The 24022-nt window shown below is 42.3% G+C and overlaps 1 protein-coding gene across 1 annotated transcript; it reads left to right on the forward strand.

The window, feature by feature from the left end:
* Positions 1 to 8329: 8329 nt before the first annotated feature.
* On the forward strand, positions 8330 to 23467 carry LOC134633309 (ras-associating and dilute domain-containing protein-like). Its single transcript, XM_063482184.1, has 3 exons — positions 8330 to 8470; positions 22226 to 22365; positions 22442 to 23467. The coding sequence occupies exons 1-3, from the start codon at positions 8339 to 8341 to the stop codon at positions 22533 to 22535; spliced, it is 366 nt and encodes a 121-aa protein (XP_063338254.1). The 5' UTR covers positions 8330 to 8338; the 3' UTR covers positions 22536 to 23467.
* Positions 23468 to 24022: the final 555 nt, after the last annotated feature.

The raw sequence follows: 24022 nt of genomic DNA on the forward strand, positions 1-24022 counted from the left end.
GCCACCTGATAAAATAACACATTGATTCATGCCATATAAAAAGTGAGACATGTCAATTCAGATTCTTTGTCAAATATACACTAATGAATCAATTTACATCAGCCGCCTAACAGTTGTCATGATAATAAATACTAGTTAATCTATAGCCCCAAAACATCAGTCAGTCACCTGTGACCTCGCCTCTTCCCCTCTGTCTGAGCTACAACATAGCAGAGCTGACTCTGTCACCTGATAAATAACAGCGAGACACTCCAAATACATGCAGTCACACATGTGCTTCAAATACAGTAATGAACCAACAAGTCATCATCCAATTTCACCTGTGATCTTGTATCACCGTTACTCTCTGAGCTTTGTGTTGGTTCTTCTGTCACCTGACAAATAGGACATACATGACAATACGAATAAAATGTGTAGCTGCTTCAGTGTTTCTGTCAATTTGTGCAGATCTTGACGCATCAGTAATGTTTGTAGGGTGAGTGCATTTTTAAAACAATTTGTGCAAACTGTACTACAAGGTGGAATATTTGCAAAATCATGACTACCTCCTCATGACATTTTGTCTCAAAAATTAACCCTATGAATATGTCAGTGCCATTAGGATGAAATTATTGTGTCACCAGCATTTTAATGTTAGACATATAATTTTAACAGCCTCTGTAAACGAATATCCTGGCTTGCTCGAGGCTGCCGTTTTCTCTGACAGTTTCAATCAAAATTAGAAATGCTGCTCTGAGACTGAGAGAACTAACAGTGCTGCCTGTTGTGCAGTTAGTTTCCAAAACACGTTATTTATGGTTACATACAATTTTAGACTGATGTGGGCCAAAGCCTATCATAGCCTGTAACATTATTATGACGGAGACATTTTATGAGTTAATTTGGCTTTAAGTGACTTACAGGTTTCATTGAAAAAATACTTATATCCAGGTTCTTCCTTTGTGCTGCCATCCTCTCCTCCTCCCAGCGCAGGCTTGCCGCTGCTAAAACTAAACAGAGCTCCCTGAAAGGCACAGCCAATCACATTGGCCATATTTGTCACATGATGTAGGAGAGAACGTAATTTAACTCTTTCCACACCGCTGGGTGAATGAGACGTTGACAGATCGTTTTTTTTTCTTCTTTCTATCGGGTTTGATTTTCTTTACTCGAAGAGATCAAATTATTGGTGGGGACAATTCAATAATCGCTGAATATTGGTGGGGACATGTCCCTTCCGTCCATGCCAAACCTACGCCCTTGGTACTGGGTAAAATTGAAGTTACATTTAGCTGTAACTGCCCTGCCCTCTAGTGGCCATCAAGAGATTTAGCAGTGGCTGCAGAACTTGTTCATTTGTCTCCTTTATATTTCTTCTGAAGTATGAAGGTGCCTACTTAAACCTAAGTGCTTCTACTGTGGGAAATTAACAATATGCAATAAAGATAGGTTAAAGGACATAGCAGTCGTCTGTTTCTTATAATTCAACAAACAAATGAAAGATCTAAACACACCCAGCTGTAATAACCATAAATCAATAGGCTACAGCAGGTTTTTACCAACATAAAGATAAGTTGAGATTTCTACATTTTCAGTTATCATATTGGCTAAAATATAACCATGTGTGTAAGTAATTAATACAAGAGTTTAAAAAAACATTTAAAAAAAATCATATAAGAAGCTCATTAAACCTTCTAAATAACCCCCCCCCCCCCCCCCCAAAAAAAAATAATAAAAATTGGGAGAGGTTGAAAGGGATGTCAAAGGTCCTTAAACTATCAGCAGGACCGATACCTGCTCCTTTGTGGAAGGAGGAACAGCAGGAGCACTGCAAGAACTACAAAATGACCTCCACCATGTTGCATCTCACACTGTCCAGGGGCTCAGTGATGCCCAAGTCCAGATCTGGGAGGAGATCTCCCAGGACACCATCTTCAGCTCATTAGGAGGATGCCCCAATTCTTAGCTGTGCATATATAGTTGGGAGACTAATATCTAAACTTACTGTACATTATACATTAGTACATAAATGTGTTTAATACTGTTGTGCACACAGGATCTGAGCCAGGGTTCTATCAGTGGTCCAGAGGTGTGCGAATACGAGCCAATCTTGACCTGCTCCTTGACTGGGCCCATGCAGCCGGACTGGGAGAATTAGCCTTGGAGCACACACACACTCTCTCATCGGCTGTCAATCTGCTGGCAACGCCTAGAAAGAATTTACTGCAGGTAAAAACACACACACACAAACCCGCATCCTGCAGAGTTATAATTATTCAGCTGTTAATAATCTCCAGACACACAAATAGCAAAGAGTTTCTCAGAACGGGAAAGGGGAGCTATGATGTAGACAGCATGACAGTCTACCTTGAAAATGTTATTGTGTTATTTCTTCAAATAGTTTGCATTACAGTATACAGTACCTGATGTTGACTCTCATTTCAGTAATAAATCAATCGATTCAGAAGCTGAAAATGTAGAATCCTAATCCTCCCTCTAAATCTCGTGTGTCTCGTGGCCAGCTGCAGGGGAAACTCTTACTAAGAAATTGGAAGGAAAATGAGAATACTAATTTTTTTTCTGTTCATAATTTTTATGGACAGAATTTGAGAGATGAGATGATGAAAGATGAGATAGCCTTTATTTGTCAGTTGCAGTTGCCCACAACCGAGATGACAGACCTTGCCGACCGTACATACAATACACAAACATCACATTGGGGAAACAGGTCAGGCTAGGTAGCAAGGGAAAAAAAACATCGAAATGTGTAACACAAAAGGATAATCCAGGAATGCACAGATATCAACACACCATAACACAATAAAACACAGACAAGCAACATGGGAGAGTATTCCAGTGTGTACAGCTGGATCTGGGACCGCTGCAATCTTCGATTGCGCCTCCAGCTGATCTGCTGTCCACATCGGATGGGAGGTAAGCATGGGAGGAGGCGTTGGGTTCGAGGGAGCGAGGGTGATAGTGCATATCGGTATCAGTGTACATGTTTCCTGCGTGTGCGTGTGTGTGTGTGTATCCCGTGTTCAGCTGAGAGAAAGTGTCACCACGCCGGTTAAGCAAAGGTCAACAGTCTCCAGTGGACCCAGGTGGCCTTGAAGGAGGGACAAAGAGTTCTGACAACAGTCCTGTTATCATGGAGAATTTTTGTTGTTCCAGTCAACTTCAACCTTGGCAGGCCTTCAGCTGGCGCCAGTGGGATAGCCGCATGAGTGAAGATGGTGAATGTTTGGGTTTAGTGCGAACAACTGCATCCAGTTTTTACAGTTGGTCTAATGTCCATCACTGGTCACCAATTCTCTCAATTCCCGTTCTTCTTCTCCAAGATGTTATCCATATTGCGTTCAATAACACAGTCTTACTCACAGCCCAGCCCATTGTCTATCATGTCGGCCAGCCTTATGGGATTTTGAAAAGCTGTAGCCGCTTCTTGTTCTTCGATAAGCCAGGTCCAATCAGCCAGAACTCTGTTATCGTGGTTCAGAATTGGTAGATGTCGTTCAATGTCCTCCATCAAGGGTGTCGCCAGACACACGACGCAACTGACCATCGAGTATCCAGCAGCAAACGTCTCCGCAGGACAATCGGGCTCTCCCAATTCCGTTACGGGACCAGTTGATCAAATCCATAATTCTTTAGGTTTTAGAGAACAAGACTGAGAAACTCTTTGAGGGTTAGAGTTAGACGAGACTAGACAAAGACATAGAAGCAGCAGCAGAGCAGATAAGGGAGGGAGAGGGTGAAAGATGCGTCCGCCTCTGAAGAATAAAAAGATACACCATTCTCAAGCGTATTCCCTTGCCGGTCGTGTGATCGAACATTACAGCCTTTGGTGGTCTCAGAACCTCGTCTCTGCTTTTCGCAGATGATGTGGTTCTGTTGGCTGGTGGCCAACAGGTGGCGGCCTCCAGCTCGCACTGGAGTGCCTTGCAGCCATGTGTGAAACGGTAGGAATGAAAATCAGCACATCCAGGTCTAAAGCCATGGTCCTCAGCTGGAAAAGGGTGGAGTGCCCACTCTCGGTCAGGGACACGTTGCTGCCCCAAGTGGATGAGTTTAAGTATCTCGGGCTCTTGTTCACGACTGAGGGGAGAGGGAGATTAACAGAAGGATTGGAGTGCTGCGGCTGTAGTGCTGTACTGGTCCATCGAGGTGAAAAGAGAGCTGGGCGTACAAGTTCTCGATTTACTGGTCGTTCTACGTCCCTACTCTCACCTTTAGTCACAAGCTCGGGGTAGGACCCATGAGATGCAAGCGTCAGAAATGAGCTATCTCTGAAGGGTGGCTGGCATCTCCCTTAGAGATAGGGTGAGGAGCACACGCATCCAGAAGGGGCTTAGAGTAGAGATGTTACTCCTCCACATCAAAATGAACCAGTTGAGGTGGTTCGGGTTAACATGCTTCTTGGGCACCTCCTTGGTGAGGTGTTCTGGAAATGTCCTACCGGCAGTAGGCCCTGGGCAGACCCAGGACACCATGGAATTATGATATGTCTCAGCTGGCCTGGGAATGCCTCTGTGTTTCCCTGGAAATGAGCTACAGGAGGTGGCTAGAGGGAGGGAGGTCTGGGCTCCTCTGCTTAGGCTGTTGCCCGGCCCAGATAAGTGAAAGAGAAGGGATGGATGGATGGTTTGATGATGTTTCTCGTTCCAGTATTTAATTGGCGTACTGCACTTAGCCTAAAGGCATCTACTTGCTTGCCCTGTGTTTGCTTAACGTCATATTTAAACATGAATGAATTCAACAAAGTGCTGGAAACATTTCTTAGAAATTTTGGTCCATAGCGATGTGATAGCATCCCACAGTTGCTGAAGATTTGTTTGTTGTGAAAATCACGTTCCCCTACCGAAAGCATTTCAGACCAAAGTCTTTCTTGATGGACAGACAGCTCAACTGCTGCTCAGGAGGTAGAGTGGGTGGTCTGATATTTGGAAGGTCATTCCTGTCTATATATTGAAGTGTCCTTGGGGAGTATACTAAACCCTGATTCAACAGTCTGTGTGCAGTTGATAAATTGCCTAGTTCTGTTTAAACCTGTGGATGAATGTGGGTAGTTCATAAGCTCAAGCTGACCGAGACATCAGGGTCACCCCTGTCAGGTTTGAGGGACACTGGCTTAAGGTCGTTGGTCCCAGTTTTTAGGTACTCACCTTTAAATGGCTGCTTTTCACAACAGCATACAAACCTTTCCGTTGAGCAGCTGTAACTGTATTAAAAAAAGACAACTGACTTGTAGAGCTTCCTATATAGCGCTTTTCTTTTTCTTAAGAAAGTTTTTATTTAACTTAACAGATGAAAATGTAGTAGAAGAATCATTCTAATGCACTGTGTGTGTGTGTGTGTGTGTGTGTGTGTGTGTGTGTGTGTGTGTGTGTGTGTGTGTGTGTGTGTACACAGAAAACTTGGGTTTCTCTTCGCTTAGACTATCCTGCCCTGAGTCCAGCCCAGCTGAACCATCTTTTGAGTCTATATAGCCCAGCATCGCCTTGTAGACACACCTGGACTCCTTCGGTGCAGGAACAAGAAGAAGTGAGTGTACTGTGAACACAATAATCTTACCTTTCATTTTTTTCATTTTAATACACTCCGTCTTCTTGCTTAGCTGACATTCTTGAGAGCTTTGACACCCACCATCCACTGGTGCTGCCAGACGTGGGCTACCAGCTTCAACTGAGAAGAGCAGTAACAGATTCAGCCCTGAGGAGAGAACTGGACAAGCTCAAAGAGTTTATTTCCACCTTAAATCTCTCAACTGCTGAAGACCACAAGGTAAGAAAATTAGAAAAAGAAATAATATTTTATATAAAGCATAAAAGTATAAAGTTTGCACATAAAGTCAGATTGGAAACCTTTGCTGAAAAAACATATATATCAGAAAACTTTCTCGCCATGCTAGCGGCCTTGTGAGGCTATAGCAGCATTAGCTTTAGCTTAAGCGCTAGCACCACTAAGCAAACAGTGTAAAACCAACCATGTTGATTCTTACTGCGTTTACCTTCTTAGTCTGTAGTGTTAGTCTGATGACACTTGCTAATTAGGAGTAATAACTGCTAATTAATAAAGTTCAGCAGTTCTTAGTCGATCTGACCGGTTTCTTAGCTCTACTGAGTGTTTCTTTCCAGTAACTAGAATATATAATGGGGTATTTAGCAAGTACAAATTCAAACTAGAGCTAAAAACAGATTGCACATAGAAGTGATGTTCAACAGGTAGCCACATTATCGGTTTCAAATGAAGAATGTTATTTAAAAAAATGTCGCTTTCAACTGAAAAACAACAAAAAAAGTCTAGTACCACTCAGTCCTTTTTCAAGAAAAACTTCTTGTTCAGCTTTCAGCTTGTCTTTAATATTCAAATTCCAGTATTTAATAGCTATACACTAAGTCACTGAGAGTAACAGTCAGTTAGCATAGAGATTGGAAGTAGTCCAGCTAGCCTGGGCCCGTTTAAACGTTAAAACATCTGTAGATGATTTCCATGTATGAAAGACTAGAAAGTTAATCATCTGTGAAGGTTGTCAGTCATCCAGGTTATCGTAGTCTAAGGAGCTTGGAAAGAAAAACTCTCCTGAGTTTTAAAACATGTGGTTATCCTAATTGGGCTTTCATCAAGTCAGCAAAGAGGCACCGAAAAGATGACCAGATAACAACTAGGGAGGATCAGAAAGACAAACGCAACAACATTGTCATCCCCTATGTAGCAGGTTTATCAGAAAAACTCAGGAGAGTCTTCTCCAAATAGGACCGCCCAGTATACTTCAGACCCAGACAAAAACTGGTTCATCCCAAAGACAGAACTCCTAAACACAAACTTAACAATGTAGTGTATGTGCGAAGAATACTCAGGAATGCTCAGACCTCTACATTGGAGAGACCAAACATAAACACATGACACAACATAGAAGAGCCATCTCGACAGGACAAGACTCTAAAGACATCTAAAGGACAAAGGTCACTCCTTCGAGGACACCAATGTTCACATTTTGGACAGAGAAGACAGATGGTTTGAAAGAGGAGTGAAAGAAGCCATCTATGTCCACTGTGAGCAACCATCTTTGAACAGAGGCGGCAGCTTACAACACCAACTGTCTGCCATCTATAATCCAGTTTTGAGATCCCAGACGCCTTAACGCCCACTCAAATCCTGGGTCTTCTGACCTCAGGAAATCACATGATAGGGTGGGGCTAGGCTTCACAGTGAGTTCACCCGAAACCTTGGCTGATTGTGACCTACACCCGTTTTCACACCTTGGCCCCTGTGATTAGGTAGAGGATCATTAGGGGGTTCGTTGACCCTCTACAGGGGACACTCCCACAGGGTTTAAATCTGGGTCTCTCCACCATTCGACCTTAGAACTGAAGAAGCTTCTCGGATGAGAGGTGAAATGTCTTCAAGCAACTTAAAGAAGTCCAGACGTTTTTTCTTTCCAAGCTGCTTAGACTAGAAAGCTAATCACATATCTATACCAGAGCAAGGGCAGATGTTAGGCCTGAAAGTGACCATTAAAAGTGAAAAATCAACCGCTCAAACACTGCAAGCATATTTGTTGCACATTTCACAGTCACAAGTTCTTCATCAGACAATAATGCAATAAAAAATAAATCTGGTGACACCCTTTTTACCGTTTACATCATGTTACAATGAACTATACTATGGTGGCTATTTTTCTGCTCATTGGTGTATCTATTCATGCTGTTCTAATGTTATTTGTCCAGCAGGGTGATGAGGTTCAAATGGAGGCTAACCTGACTAATGTGGCTAATCTTCAAAACAGCAGTCTAGAAACTTTGAATACATTACAAGCTGATTTGAACTTATTGGAGCCTAGTGACCAAAATCACCAGTCCCCTTCAAGTACCTTTGCTCCCTTACCACCTTCACCGCCATCACCATCATCACCGTCAACACCATCACCCTTTCCTCTCTTCACCAGCTACCTGGATGAGTTCAGCTCCTCTGGTGCCAATATTTTGTCCCAAAAGCTAAGAAATCTAGAGCTGCAGACAAGAGAGACTGAGACCAGCGAGTCGAGGAGGTCAGTCCTGGACCCCTCCTGCCTCCTTACCCCACCTAACAGTCCCCTCATAGTAGGTCGAACTGATCAGGTGAAGGAAGACCAAGACAAATGGGTGAAGTCTGATGATGAGACACTTCCCTGGCTCTCTGGTGCAGATGCACATGATGAAGGTATAGAAAAGCATTTCTATTCCTAGTTTCTTCTCTGCGTCTTTTTTTTTTTTTTTAATAAAACTGAACATATCATTTGTTTTACTCTCCAGGTGGATTAGTGTATCAGTGCTTAGCTGCTCTCAAAGTAGACCGCTTAAAGTCCGATTGCAGCAATATGAAAACACTCGTAGAACTAAAAGAAGAAGAGGAGGAGCAGGGAGATGAAGAAGAAGCAGATGAAGAGGTTTTTAGCCTGGAGCTGGAGCGAGGTGAAAGAGGGATTGGTCTTGCTCTAATAGACACAAGGGTAAGTTAACGAGAATTTAACCTGTAGACAGTTTGTCACAGGGCTAGCAGAGTCTATGGCACAGCTACCAGTTTATGGCTGCTGGGGATTATTTTTTTTTCATTTTTATTTTTGGCGACCACTGGAAAACTGGAAACAATTATGAAAGGTGGCACACATACAGCTCTCTGCAACGATGAAATTCCTTTTTTTTTTCTTTTTCTTTTTTTTCTTTTCTTTTCTTTTTTCTGACAATTAACACAGAGCTAATTTGTCCCTCGTAGAATTTTAGGAATCTAAATATAGTGAGACAGGCTCTGCTGTCACGAGGATCAAGGTTGATAAGAACGACACGACTACATTTAAAAGGTAGCTTGTAGTTAGCAAAATGAAAACTTTTAGCTGTGAAATTCTAAAGTGCTTAGTAGAAGAACTTCTCTGGGTTTGTTTTTTAAAATCTTATTAACAGTTAAGTAATATCCATTTTACATAAAGCCTATTGATTGTTGCTAATTTATGGTTAGGGAGTGAACATGTAATGCAGCTATAGCATAGAGGACAGTCTCTGAGTTAAGACAGCAAACAACTGTTTGCTAATGTTTTCAGCAGCATCACGATACGGTCTGACTAACTTTTACAACTGTGATTAAAATGATACAATTTGTTAATGAAAAAACTTAACACAATTTGGTTAGTGAGCATGTAGCCATTGCTGTCACCAGCTTGACTAAGGATTGCACTGATTTTAGAGAGCATCTGTCTATGCAAGTCCGATTTTGGGAAGCACATTTCATTTGTCCCTTTAGAACTACTGTAATAACTGGTCATCATCAGCATGTGAGGCTGGCTTTAAAACATGATCTCAATCAAAATTGCAAACTCTTTCTACATTTTCCTATGACCATACTGTGCATATATGATGTGTTTTAAACTAGGTTGTTATTACATGAATTTGTTGTGTAGCCTATAAAGCTGGGCCACTGTTTAGGTTACATATTATATTAACAATTCATTTTATTTATTTATTCTTTACTCTGCACCTTAGTTCATATCCTCTCTTAAGTAACTTCACCTTTCTTTCTTTTATTTCTGTTATTCATCATTTATATCCTTATTTATTAAAGAAGGAGTAACGTGAAATAAGGCAAATGCCCCCTGTCAAATCTGGCTGCCTGTCCAATCCATATGCTCCATGGGAGTACACGGACTGCACTTATACTCTCAGCATGGGCTGTTGAGCAAAACCTTGGCCTTTCATTTTGGACCCACTGTCACTGTGGTAGAAATTGTAACCCTGCACAGTGACCTTTGAGGATAAATCTTAGCAGAAGTTGCAAAGGAAATGCTGCAGTGCAAAGGCAGCTTCATCGGAAATAAATGAGACAACTCAGCCAGGAAACTGAAAACATTTTGGATTTTTGATCCTTTTTCTGTTTAGTCCTTTGGCTTCACATCCTAGAATTAACTTCCCTAAGCGGTGAAGTGTCTCTGCTTCTCATCCATTCAATCACCAAGTACAGTTTGCAGCCTGTCATTGAAACTCACCCCTTATTTCCTCCAGTAATATGTTTTCCCAATGATTCAAGGACTTATTCTGATGACTAATCTCAGCAGCTGATTAGAAACATCAGAATCAAAACAAACCTCCACAATTGTATAACACTGATGAACAACGTGCAGATTTGGAAAAGTGTGTGCAAGGCCTGCTGTTGGCATAAACACTGTCAGTGGTTTGTTTTTGGTTGTTCTTCATGCTTGTTGACTCTGCTGGACAGCGTGGCAATAAATCTCCATGAGAAATGTTTAACATTTAGAAGCAGATTCTGAAAACTTTTAAATTACAACCCGATTGTTTATTGCTTGCTGAAAAGGACTATAAGCAGTAAATACCGTCTAAGTCTATTTTTTCTTGTTGGATTTCTACCAACATTTTCTCTGCATTTTATTGTGAAAGACCAAGCAGAACATAAGAATGGTACTTTAACCTGGCAGTCTGGCTATCAAGTAATAAATGTGTTATGAAATCGAACTGAAACATTTGGGTCTAACTGTCTGCTTGGTATGTTCTTAATGGGAAACACTGCACACATTTCGATGATGTCATGATGCTGACATACTCATGTGTTTATTTCCTTATGATTTTTGAAGTGTTTTTATTTATTTATTTAGTCCATTCTTAATTATGATTATCACCTGAAAATTTGACCCACATTTAGGTCCTCCTCACGTGGTTCTTATTACAGAAGGTATAAAAACATACCTATGTAACAGTTTTCACTCTATATTTAAAAGAAAAAGCATAAGAGCACTATTTTTGAGAAACCTCTGCAGCACCAGGAGAATCTTTTCTGTCAGTCCACATGACATTTGCTGAGAGAACAACATATGACTTCTTTTTTTTTTTCTTTTTTTTTTGCCTGTCCCATTTGGCTCTTTTGCCATCAGAATTATTGTCTAAAGGCGAAGAAAGATGCCCAACGGATTTACTTTACCAAATGGACCATCCCAGCCTTGCCGTAATGGTCCATTTGATTTACCTTTTATTGTTTATTTTATTTTCACTTGCTGAATACGGGACAGACTTGACTGGGGGAAAGAAAGGGGAGAAAGAAAGAGGGAAAGAAAGACAGCTGAGAAGAGGGACGGGGGAAAAAGGGCAAAAAACAAAAACCAACAGAATAAGCAGACAAAAAATACATATATCAATCACCTGGATCACCTGTTGAGAAAGAAAAAAGAAAACAAGCAGAAGAAAACGAGAGTAATAAACAACATCACAATGATATATGGGAATATGACAGTAAATACTAAATATTAAACCTTATTGTGCAGCACGTAAGATCGACAGCGCACAGTGTGCTTTGAGGTAGGAGCCAAAAAGGGTGTAGTTTGTGTGTGTGAGTACCCGTGTGCACACCTGTGAGCATGAGCGCGCTTGTTTTTAAAAGGTTCCTTCATGTAATGATCTGCTAGAGGGTGTGGGGGGCCACTGCCCCGTCCTCCAGGGCATGAAGCAGGTATGGAGGAGATCAAAACTCCAGACATCCAGAGGCCCCCAGAACACAAGAGACCAAGGAAGACCAACAGAGGGGCAGCCGCGCCACTATCCCAGAAAGAGCTGAGGAGAGTCCCAGATGAGGGGTCACTCAGCAGCCGCGGAGCAGAAGCCAGGGGGGGTTGCAGTGACGTGCCCGTGAGCTCCGCCGTCAGCCAGCTGTGCCTGAGTGACCGAGCCCCAGGCCGAGAGGCCAAGGGCACCCCACCCCCGAAGTGGCCCGAGTGAGCCCCAGGTTCCAGGCCCCGATAAGCAGCCACCAAGGAGTGAGCCGGTGTGTACCTGGACGCCCATCCCCGGACACAAAGAACCACCAACGCACCGATGTCTGAGGGCGTCCGCCACCGGCAGGGGAAGTGGTGGGGGGAGATAGGCCTCCAAACCTTGGAGGGCCTGAGATGTCCCTAGAGAGGTGGCGTCTGATACCCAACCTGACATATAGACACAGACATACAGGCACACACAGATACAAACATCCATTCCCACCCTCATGCTCTCATAGGCAATTACTCCACACTCAACCAACGTGGAGACAGACATAAAGAGACACTGTACACACAATCACACTCCCCAAGCGTACTCTAAGAACCAGGTCTAGGTACCCTTGCCCCTGGAGGGGGAAACTGCACCCAGACCCAGGTGGTGTTACCCTTTTCCCTGCAGTGGGGAGAAGCAGACCGCCCCGACTCCGCAGCAGCAGGGAGGCCCCATATTCCAGACCCCAGTCGGACGGCCAACTCCAACGATGAAATTCCAAGAGTAAAGTTGAAGATCTATTTCGAGAAAAAAGTCGAAATGTGGAGATTACAGTTGTGCCACAGCTGCTATACCCTCTGAGTTACTGAAATCGTACATCAGAATTGGTTTTAGCAACAAGGAAGGAAGTGATTTCTCTTTTAGGATACAGAGTCAGTGTGGTGAGGAGTATGGAGTAAGCTGTGTCTGGTCAAGCTTTGTACAAAATGCTGGTAAAGAACAGATGCTAGGTTATTGATGGTTATGCCATTGTGCAATAAAGACGATGTATCTTGTGGCCCAATACTCCGTCACAGCGGTCATTATAATAAAAAGAGATAAATAACATTTTTATGTTTTTGGAAGTGGAAAGAGAAACATTTTGATTTTAAAAAATATATAATAATAAAAGGTTCAGAAAGAGAGAATAGAATTCAATTTTCTTTTTTTTTCTTTTTTTCTTTTTTTTTTTCTTGTCTGTCCCATTTGGTTCTTTAGCCGTCAGAATTGTTGTCTGAAGACCAACAAGGATACCAAATGGATTTATTTTGCCAAATGGATCATCATGGCATTGCCGTATTGGTCCATTTGATCAAACTTTGTTGTTATTATTTATTTTATTTTCAGTTGTTACAGATGGGACAGACATGACTGGGGGATAGGAAAGGGAGAAAGAAAGAGAGGAAGGAAAAGAAAAACAGAAGGGAAAAGGGACAGTGAGAAAGGGCACTTACAAAGACAAAGAGAAAAAAAAATCTCCTGGATCACCTGTTGAGAGAAAAAGAAGAGAAAACAAGCAAAAAAACAAACAAACAAAGCAACATACTAAACACAACACCATCACGTTAATCTAGCTAAGTGTGAACAGCAGTAAAAACTAAATATTGAATGTGGTTGTGCAGCACGCAGGACAGACAGCGCACAATGTGCTTTAAAGTAGCAGCTAAGAAAGGTGTAGTTTAGTCTACGAACAGTGAACACCCGTGTGCAAACCTGTGTGGATCAGCGCGCTTGTATACAAAAGGTTTCCCCATGTAACGGTCTGCTAGAGGGTGTGGAGGGCCATAGCCCCGTCCCCCAGGGCATGAAGCAGGCATGGAGGAGATCCAGGCTCCAGACATCCAGAGGCCCCAGAGTGCGAGAGCCCAAGGAGAACCACCGGAGGGGCATCCGTGCCACCCTCCTGGGAAGGGCTGAGGAGATCCCCAGACGAGGGGTCACCCAGTAGCCATGGAGCAGAAGCCAGAGGGGGCTGCACCGGCGTGCCCGCCGGCTCTGCCGGCAGCCAGCTGTGCCAGAGTGAACCGAGTCGCAGGCCCCGAGGCCGGAGACCTGAGGGCCCCCTTTGCACCGGAAGAGGCCTGACCGAGCGACAGGCACCAGGCCCCGCCAAGTAGCCACCGGGAGTGAGCTGGTGTATACCTGAGCGCCCAGCCCCGGACACCAAGAACCACCAATGCACCGACCCCTGAGGGCATCAGTTACCGGCAGGGAGTGTGGTGAGGGGAGATAGGCCTCCACACTTTGGAGGGCCTGGGTGTTCCCAGAGAGGTGGAGTCTAAGACCTGACCTGACATATAGACACAGACAAACAGGCATACACAGACACAAACATGCATTCCCACCCTCATGCACACATATACAAACACTCAGCACTCATCCAACGTAGGGATAGACATACATGGACATGTACACACAATCATACTCCCCAAACATACTCTATACCCCGGGTCCAGGTACCCTCGCCCCCAGAGGGGGAAAAGGCACCCAGACCCAAGAGATGTGACCCTTTCCACCGGGGTGGAGGCAAGCAGACCGCCCCAGGCTCCACGGCAGCAGGGAGGCCAATCGGACAGCCAACACCTGCTCCCAGACCCCCGCCCCGATGGCTAGTAGAGAACGGGGGTGTGTGAAGACCCCATACCTCCCTCCTCCCGCTCATGTGTAGTGTTGCTGCGTGTTGTTCTAAAGTGCATTTAAAACAAGGGAGGGCATGGTGCTGCTGCCAGAGAGCAGCAGGTGTTAGCACGGCCCCTCCCGAGAACCCTCAATGTCTACATGGATTTAAAATTGAGAGGTGGGCACCGGCGCCAGAGGTAGGGTTGAATACACAGACCGTCCACTGGACGCCGTTAACGTGGTCATCCTCAAGGCCCTATATATATGTGTGTGTTATGAGAGTGTGAATAATGTGGATGTCTAAGTTGTGGAATAAAATTGAGGCACAGGTGGCCAGAAGGGGACAGAGGGGGGGGGGAATGCCTCCCCTGCACCCTGGTGACACACCCGCACCCCAAGGCCCTACCTGTGTGGGTGGGTGTGGTGGAGCGGGAAGAGGGAGGCAGCCGGGGATGGGGAGGAAAAGAAGGGAGGGGCAAGATGCTCCTCCTTAGGGCCAGCTCCCCCGCTGACCCCAGTAGGCACCCCCGTCCTCTGGTACCCACCAAGGCAAGGGAGCCCAGGCCCATCCAGACCGGGGCCTACGGCAGCAGCACCGCCAAGCCCCACAGGACCTGGGGCAGCCCACCCCACCCCACCGCAGAGGAAACTGTACCCACCCCAACATTCAATCATCTCCAGACTACACAAGACAACAGACACCCAGGTTAGGTTTATTCTCCACCTCTCCTATGTCTCTCCCCCACCTGCAGAGTGGACTTCTGCAAGGATGGAACAACCTCCCTGCCAGTTGAAGAGCCCCCCAGTTAGGCCGATGCACCAGAGGCCCCCTGCGCCAGGGCTGAGCCCCCTTGCACCCACCCGCCCACAACCTCGGCGACACACCGACGAGGACCGAAGCCCCCAAGGCCCAGCCAGAGCCCCATCACGGAGACGAAGCACCCCCGAACCCCAAGCCCCCACGCCTGCCCCGGATCCACTCAGGGGCAGCCAGGCTACCAGGCCAGTAACCTACGTCCGCCAGTACAGACCATCCCCCAGCCCCGCTGCACGCAGCCACGAGGAGAACACCCTCTAAGAGCGACCAGAGCCACTAACCAGGTTATGACCACAACCCCCCGGGTTGAGCCCTCCAGGGATAACGTCTCTAGGGGTTCTCCTGGCGCCCTAAGCCCGTCCCAACCTCCACATCAACCACAATAGCGAAGGCAGGACCAAACCATGACCCCCCACCCCCACTAGGTGATGAAGCCGATCAAAGGAGCCCAGAGGGATTGATCTAATGTGGTGGCAGAGGCTGTATCAAGACTAATGTGATCTATTAGATGGTTTTTATATTGATTAGAATTAAGATTATTTTTATTTTTCCAGTTAATGAGGACCGTTTTCTTGGCGATGCATAGGGCAGTGAAAACCATGTGGACTGTATTAGTTTCTGTAGTGACATCATCCAATTTTCCCAACAAGCATACTAAAGGGGAGGCTGGAATGTTACATTTCAGACACTTTGATAAGTCTTCACATATCTCACGCCAAAACTTCTGGTGGACAGAACCAAAGAGCGTGGATGTAATTGTCTGGTGTATTGCCTTGACAGTGTGAGCAGTTGTTGGAAGATGTAAAGCCCATCTTGAACATCCGATGACCAGTATAGTGTACTCTATGTAGTAATTTGTATTGTATTAATTGCAGACTGGGATTTTTAATCAATTTAAAGGTTTTTAAGCATATCTGAGACCAGAAGTTTTGGTCTAAGCTTACTGATAAATCTGCTTCCCACTTTGCAATAGGAAGGGATATTGATTCATCTATTTTAGAAAGTGTTCTATATATTTTAGACAATAATTTGGGGGATTTAAGAGTAAGAAAGTGTACCGCACTTGGTGGTGTTTGTAATTCAGCTTGACTGAGGTAAAATTTCTTTTTTACTATGGATTTAATTTGTTGATATTCTAAAAAATCTTTTCTTGTTGATCCCATATTGTGTAACTAGTCTGTCAAATGGAATAAATTCTGTTCCCTCTAATATATGTTCTAAGTATTTAATTCCTTTACAACTCCATTCTGGAAAATTAATCATATTATTGTTTTGTAATATGTCAGGGTTATTCCAGATAGGTGTACGTTTGCATGGGATTAATGAGGACTGTCATTTTTAGAAACTCCCACCATGCTGTCAGAGAAGAGCTGATGTTGATGCTTTTAAAGCATTCATGTCTTTTGATGTTTGAGCTGATAAATAGTAGGTCTGAAATTTCTAGATTATTACATAGTGCCTGTTCTACATCTAGCCAGGGCTCATCTAAGAGGGTGTGTTTAAACCATCTAGAGATGAACTGAAGCCTGTTGGCTAAAAAATAGTGATTAAAATTAGGCAGATCTAATCCTCCTTTATCCTTGGTCCTTTGTAATGTTTTTAAGCTGATACGTGGGGGTTTGTCTTGCCAAAGGAATTTAGAAATACATGAGTCTAGAGATCTGAACCAATCTTGTGATGGCTTATTTGGGATCATTGAAAACAAATAGTTTATTTTTGGCAAGACCATCATTTTTATAGCGGCGACCCTTCCCATGAGTGATATGGGTAGAGATTTCCATCTAGCCAGATCGCTTTCTACTGTCTTTAAAAGCGGGATGTGGTTTATTTTAGTTAATTCTGAGAGCTTAGGAGAGACATTAATACCTAAATATCTTATATTTCCAGATTGCAGTGGTGTAGGAGAAGAATTATGGAAGGAGCAATTAATCGGAAGAACTGTAGATTTTGACCAGTTAATTGAATAATCTGAGACTCTTGAGAAAGAATTTATCAATGCAATCACCCCAGAGATATTGGTTTGTGAGTTCTGGAGAAAAAGTAACACATCATCCGCATAAAGGCTGATTTTATGTTCTACATTCTTACATTTTATGCCCTTAATTGTTGTAGCCTGTCTAATTGCTGCTGCTAGTGGCTCAATAAAAATTGCAAACAGTGAAGGGGAGAGTGGGCATCCCTGCCTGGTGCCCCTCAGGAGACAGAAGCTGGAGGATGTTTGGTCATTTGTTCTGACACAAGCTGTTGGGGAATTATATAATATTTTTAACCAGTTTATGAAAGAGGTTCCAAAACCAAATTTGTGTAAAGTTGCAAATAGAAATTTCCAGTTAACTCTGTCAAACGCTTTTTCTGCATCAAGAGACAATATTATGGTTTCAATGTTTTTACTGCATGAGTAGTCTGTTAAATTAAGTAATCTACGTGTATTTGTTGATGAGTGCCTACCTTTTATGAAACCAGTTTGGTCAGGATGAATTAAGAGGGGGGTTATTTTCTCTAATCTCTTTGAGAAAGCTTTGCAGATTATTTTAAGGTCTACATTTATAAGGGATATTGGACGATAGCTTGGGGGATATACAGGGTCTTTGCCTGGTTTTAGCAGGAGATTAATGTTTGCAGAATTCATATTTGATGGGAGTCTGCCCTTTTCTTTGATTTCCAACAACGTTCTGTAAAAAACTGGTGCTAGAATCGTCCAGAATTCTTTGTAGAATTCTGCAGGAAAGCCGTCTGGACCTGGAGCCTTATTATTGGGCATACTTATCAGGGCTTCCTGGAGTTCACCTGGCGTCAGTGGCGAATCCAGTGCCATTGCTTGAGTGTCTAATAATTTTGGAAGAGTTATGTTGTCCAAAAACTGATCAATTTCGTTTTTAGATGGGTTTATTTGTGGTGTATATAAAGTTTCATAGAAATCCCTAAAAATTTTGTTTATTTTTTTAAGATCATATATTGTATTCCCAGATAAATCTTTAACAGCACATATAGTTGTTTTTTCTTTATTGATTTTTAACTGGTTAGCAAGAAATTGTCCGGATTTGTTACCGTGTTCATAATTTTGCAGGCGAAGTCTTTGTACTAAGAATTTAGTCTTTTTATTAATAATTTCATTTAATTCTAGTTTTGTTTTGCAAATGTTGTTTAATATTTCTTGATCTTGGTGTGATACATAAGCTTTTTCTAAGGATTTAATGTTTTTTTCTAGTTCTTGAATATTTTTGTTTTCTTCTTTCTTCTTATGTGATGAGAAAGAGATTATTTTACCTCTCATCACGGCTTTCCCTGCTTCCCAGAGGACAGATGCTGATGTTCCAGGAATGTCATTAAGGTCTAAATATGAAGTCCATTCTTTTTTAAAGTATTTGATAAACTCTTCATCTTTGAGCAGCGATGTATTAAATCTCCAGTTTTTACTTGGCGTGGTATTATTCTTGTGCATTAGTGTTAAAGATACAGGAGCATGATCGCTGACAGCTATAGGATGAATCTCAGTGTCTGAAATGTCCCTCAGCAGTGAGCTGCTGACCAAAAAATAATCCAGACGAGAGTAGGAGTGATGAACATGTGAGAAGAAAGAATATTCCTTACTGTTGGGGTGGAGGGAGCGCCATGCATCGCAAAGACCAAAGTCGCTCATATACTGTTTGATTATATTTGTGGACTGCCAATTACGCTGAGTTCCTGCTGTATTGAGCCTATCCATTTCTTCATTTAGTCCCAGGTTGAGGTCTCCCCCAAGAACAATTGTGCAATCTAGGTGTTCAGAGAGTGTACTAAAAAAACCGTGGAAGAATGAGGGGTCATCAACATTCGGACCATATATACTTACAATACATAGCTTTTGGTTAAGTATAGATAGTTTGACTATTAGGAATCTGCCCTCTGGATCTATAACTGTATCGAGTACTGTGAAATTAATATTTTTATGTATTAGAATTGCTACTCCTCTTTGTCTAGAATTATAACAGGTTGAGAACACATTAGGAAACTCAGGTGTTTTAAGTTTATTCAAACCTGTGACAGGCATGTGGGTTTCTTGTAATAAAACGTCTGCCTGTAGTTTTTTAAGTTGGTTAAATATTTTTAACCTTTTTTCCCTAGAGCCAGCTCCATGCACATTCCATGAGACAAACCTTAGCGTGCCCATAGTTGTGTGTTTGTGGCTAATGACATACGCTGTGTGTCTTGCTTAGACGGGTGAGGAAAATGGAAACACATCATTTTTTTTTTTTTTTTTGTAAATAAAGCGAAGAAAATGCGCAGCGAGAAGCTCCATAGGTCTGACTATGTGTGTGCATAATAACTAAAATGAGCAAATGTGTGCGTGTGTGTCCTATATCTGTGTGCACTGTGTGGCTGTTGTAAATGTGTTGCCTTTAAACGCATGTGTGTGCGTGATCGTGCAGAGTGAGCATGTAGAAATAGACAGTGTCGTTTGTGGATGGATAGGGAAACAGGTGATCGACATAGTGAAAGAAAAGAGAAGCAAGGAAACCAAACAGCAAGGTGAGCGACAAGAGAGAGAAAAAGGGGAAAAAGAAATAAAAACGGAAACATTCCAATTAAAGCATTGGCGGAGAGTGACGGTGACGTTATACTAAATTAGCAAACTGATATTACATAGTTAAGCAAAAGTTAATACAAGAGAGTGTGAGTGAAGAGAATAGCGTAGCGGATTCTTATCTGGTGTGCCGTCAATACAGCCATGGAGTGATGCCGGGGTCGCGGTAGAGCTGTCCGTCCACGTAGAGCCGGTCCACGGCGATGACAGCCCGGGAGCCTTTCTGAATAAAACTACGTCGGACTGGGAACAGGACCCTGCGTCGTTCCAGGATCTCTCTGGGGAACTGGTCGTTCACGCTGAAGTCCGTTCCTTTCAGCTCTCTGCCGCGACTCTTCACCTGCTCCTTCTGCTTAAAGTGGCCGAATTTGGCCACAATAGGACGCGGTCTCCCGCTTCCTGTCTTCGGAGCCCCGATGCGATGCACTCTTTCAAACCCTATGTTTTTCACCGTGTCCTCCGGCAGCTTCAGGTGGATTTTAATGAAGCTTCTCACGGTCGTTTCCGGGTCCTCTCCGGCAGACTCTGGAATGCCAGAAAACACAAGATTATCTCTCATGCTACGGGCTTGTAAATCCATAACGGTCTCTTTTATTTTTTTATTTTCTATGTTTAATTGGGTCACATTTTCGGTTAGAGATTTGACCGAGTCCCGTAGCGTGGCGTTTTCTGCAGCAAGTGTTTCCACCTGCTTCTGGCTGAACTCCAGGGATTCTTTTAGAGATTGAAATTCCCGGTGTAAAATCTCTACCAGGGACAGCCTCGCATCAAAACTGGACAATCGCTTATCGATTGACTCCAGGATGTCGACGATATCTTTGCCGGCAGGCGATGTTGTGCCGGGGGAGTCTGCCGGGCGATATCTTTTAGATGACGGCGTCTCAGTTTTGGCCTGGGAAGACATGCTCTGGGCCTTCTTCATTACTAAGTCTTCGAAGCACCGGTCGATGTATTCTTGGAGAGCGTCTAAACTCTCCTCGTTGTCCTCCAGGGTGTTAGAGATGATAGGACAGATGTTGTTAGTTATATGACAGTTGGTTAGTTTATTTGGCAGTACTGAAGATAAAAGAAACTTTGTTAAATTCTAGGCTACCATTCGTTTTTTTTTCCCGTCAAATCTCCGGCGTCTGACGTCACCTACAACATGGGTCGCTTACCTTACCCCGTCACTTCCGTCACTTACCTCCGTCTCGTCTTAGAATTCAATTTTCACTGCTTAAATATTTGTATTTTCCAACACAGGAAAAAAATCTTGTGAATAAAAAGGATTGAATTTAGCCGTTGTTGCTGGATAAGGACAAATAGCTAGCAAACATGCTACTGATTATCATTTTGTCTGAGTTAATAATCAGCTTCATGTTTTGTTTTTCTTTTTATTAGTAATATGTTAAACTTGTTTAAACATTTGCAACATTATAATTATTTAAAAAACTGTGTTTTACCATTTAAATAAAAAATGGTAAAACACAATAAAAAATGTTATTCTCTTATCTTATTCTATTCCATTATTTTTCTTTTTTGCTGCTGTTACTTTGCACAGTCCACTTTCTGCTGTGACACAACTAATTTCCGAGCTGTGAGACTAATAAAGGTTTATCTTATCTTATCTCTGCTAACATAGCTGTAAACCTTTACAGCTATTACAATGAAAAGAAATACGTTTTGAGTAAGCATTGAGCCACCAACCAACCTAATAATGAAGTGCCTAAAAATACAATTTAAAATGACTCTTTGCTAAGTATGAAAATGAGTGAAAATGTACCCAATATCCTCTGAAAAACTTTGAAAGAACTTCTGAAAGTCTGAACAGCTATTACTCAAAAACACTTAAAGTTTGGCTTCTTTGAAGCAGAGTACAGTACTGTGTAACGCAGACACTAAAGCTGATGCGCCAGAATGTCATACGAACGATTCCTTAAATACAAGGGTGAGAAGGGAGTCAGATACCAAGGGCACAAAGATGAAGCAGGTCTGATCAACAACAGTTTATTTCCCGAAGCAGACAGTAGAAATAAAACAACCCAAATACTAAGAAAAAAGTATACAATAAAATGTTCTCCATATGCTAAAATTCCCACGGAGACTAGATAAAACAATTCTAAAACCCTTAAAAATACCATTTTCTACATGCACTAAAATCCCCTGATGTGTATATACCAGCAGGCCAGAAATTCCTTCTCCAGAGCGGGGTCCACGCCAGCCTCGTCCCAGAATGACGAGGAGGAGCCTCCTGTCCCCCTCTCGTCCCTTCACTGGGCCCGTCATATCCCAGCCCACCTCGCATTTTGCACCGGAGTCCGTCCCTATCAGCTAGTTGTCCTGGCCAATCCACAGTGGATTAAAACAATGTCAAATAAAACACTAAAAACCATGCAATTTAAACATTATAATAAAATCATGCAATAAAAACTACACTCGCAAATAAACACTAAAATCAAAATAAAACCAATATAAAAGATAAATACAAAGTTCCACTGTGTGACAACTGTACTTGAGTTGTTAACAGCAGATGTGTAACACTAAAAATATATGTATAATACATAATAACTATATATTATTATGTATTGTGGCATGAATTATATTACTTCATGCCATTTATATATAAAAAATATAATGCAGGTAAAAATAAGGACCATTTTTAAAACCTCACAGTCAGAAACTGTGAAATCTTTGGTTTAATCGAGAACTCGACACCTCATGTTTCAGGACACTTCTTTGAAGGCGAAGGGCATCTTTATTCGTGCAGTGGTCCCAGACTCTCCAGCTGCCCGGTGTGAGAAGCTGTTACCAGGAGACAGGATCTTGGCTGTTAATGGAATCAGCCTTCTTGGACTGGACTACCAAAAGTAAGAAATCTATCATATCTCATATTTTAAGAATTTGGCATGACCTACTTTGTTTTCATATCTTTCCCTCTTTCAGCGGGAGGGAGCTGATCCAGTCATCAGGGGCCAGACTGAGGTTACTCGTGTCCAGATCAAACTGGATGGCTAAGATTATACAGAATGAGTGCTGACGCTACATTTGCTGAGAGACTTGTGACAACCATCAGCACTTAAAGATGATTCTGAGAGCTTTTGGAATTTTCAAGTTAAAGGATATGGACAATTTAAAGAAAATCTTCAATCTTCTATCAGGTTTTAGATGTTTTGCAGCTTTTTAATTTACATCACAGTGGCATCATAGTCCTTTTTTGTGTGTGGTCAAGGTTACATTAGTGTTATCATTTCCATTGGTAGAAGACAAGACCTTTTCTCTCCATGCTCTCTCCAAATACAACACCGTCACCCCAGGAATAAGAAAGCTGATGCAATAACACACAAGGAACATTTTTCACAGTGTTATCAAAGTTCCACTCCCTTGTTTAGTCTGGCATCATTAGACATTTCTGGATCCAAGTATTTCTTCACTTCAAAAGAAGCAAACGAGCACTGAGGCACTACTGGGAGTAAAAACTGTGGCTGTTCTCCCCGGTTTTGCAATAACATTTAACATTCAGACATCCATGACAAAGACGATTTATGAGGTCGTAACCAGAAGTAAGTTAGCTAGATAGTTTACATGTTGATAGTTGATATACCATACTCTGATTCAAATATATTTTTAAAAACACAACGAACAAAAAATTAACATGTAGCCCACTGCAACAACTGTAAAGGTAAATGAAGACAGAAATCTCAATTCCAGCAATGTTTGGAGGGTTAGTGAAGTGAGGCTTGTTGACATATGATCATTTGCTACTTATGACAATAAAGCACATATAAACATATCAACTCAGTGAAGATGTAGGATGTGGATTCAGTTGTTCTTTTTGTACATGTTAAAGAGAAGGCTTTGAAAATGGACAAAACTTCAGTCAAGAGAACATCTGAAATGAGACCATCTACAACATTATGTTACTGGATGGTCTGGATTTTTTACCATGAACAAGTCCTGAATACTTTGGAAACAAAGGTTTTTTCTAATTGTATATGTCTTGGCCCTTCATTCACATGTCAGTGTTTAGATTTTCAGACATTCTTTTTTTTGCATTTATATATGGACAAGAAAAACAAAGATTTTGTCATGCAATGTCAAAGTTGTACACCTTTTTGATGACAAATTGTGCTAATGTTTGTAGGTTTCTGACTGGCTAATGTGTCTATAAACAGTTAGGATTATATCACTGCAGCAAAAGTGGAGAAAAAAACAAAAGCAGAAAACCCCTTTTTTAAAATAAAATATGCAGATTAAAAGCCACTTCTGCAGTGCCTTCACTTTTTCAGACTGTCTATTTTTTATATTGTCTATGGCTGCATATCAATAACTTGTAAAAAGAAAGATCAAACTCAACTTAAGAGAAAGTTGTTTATTTTTCTTCAATCATAATTGGAAATTTCTCCTTCACATGTTTATATATACTTTTTTTTTTAAATTTTAAATGAGAATGGACAGGACCAAGAGACGGGAAAGAGAAAGAAGGAAAGAGAAGCTGGGAAGTGAGTTTACAGAAGGAGAGGGAAA

Source organism: Pelmatolapia mariae, linkage group LG8, assembly GCF_036321145.2.
Source record: "Pelmatolapia mariae isolate MD_Pm_ZW linkage group LG8, Pm_UMD_F_2, whole genome shotgun sequence".
Lineage (NCBI taxonomy): Eukaryota > Metazoa > Chordata > Actinopteri > Cichliformes > Cichlidae > Pelmatolapia > Pelmatolapia mariae.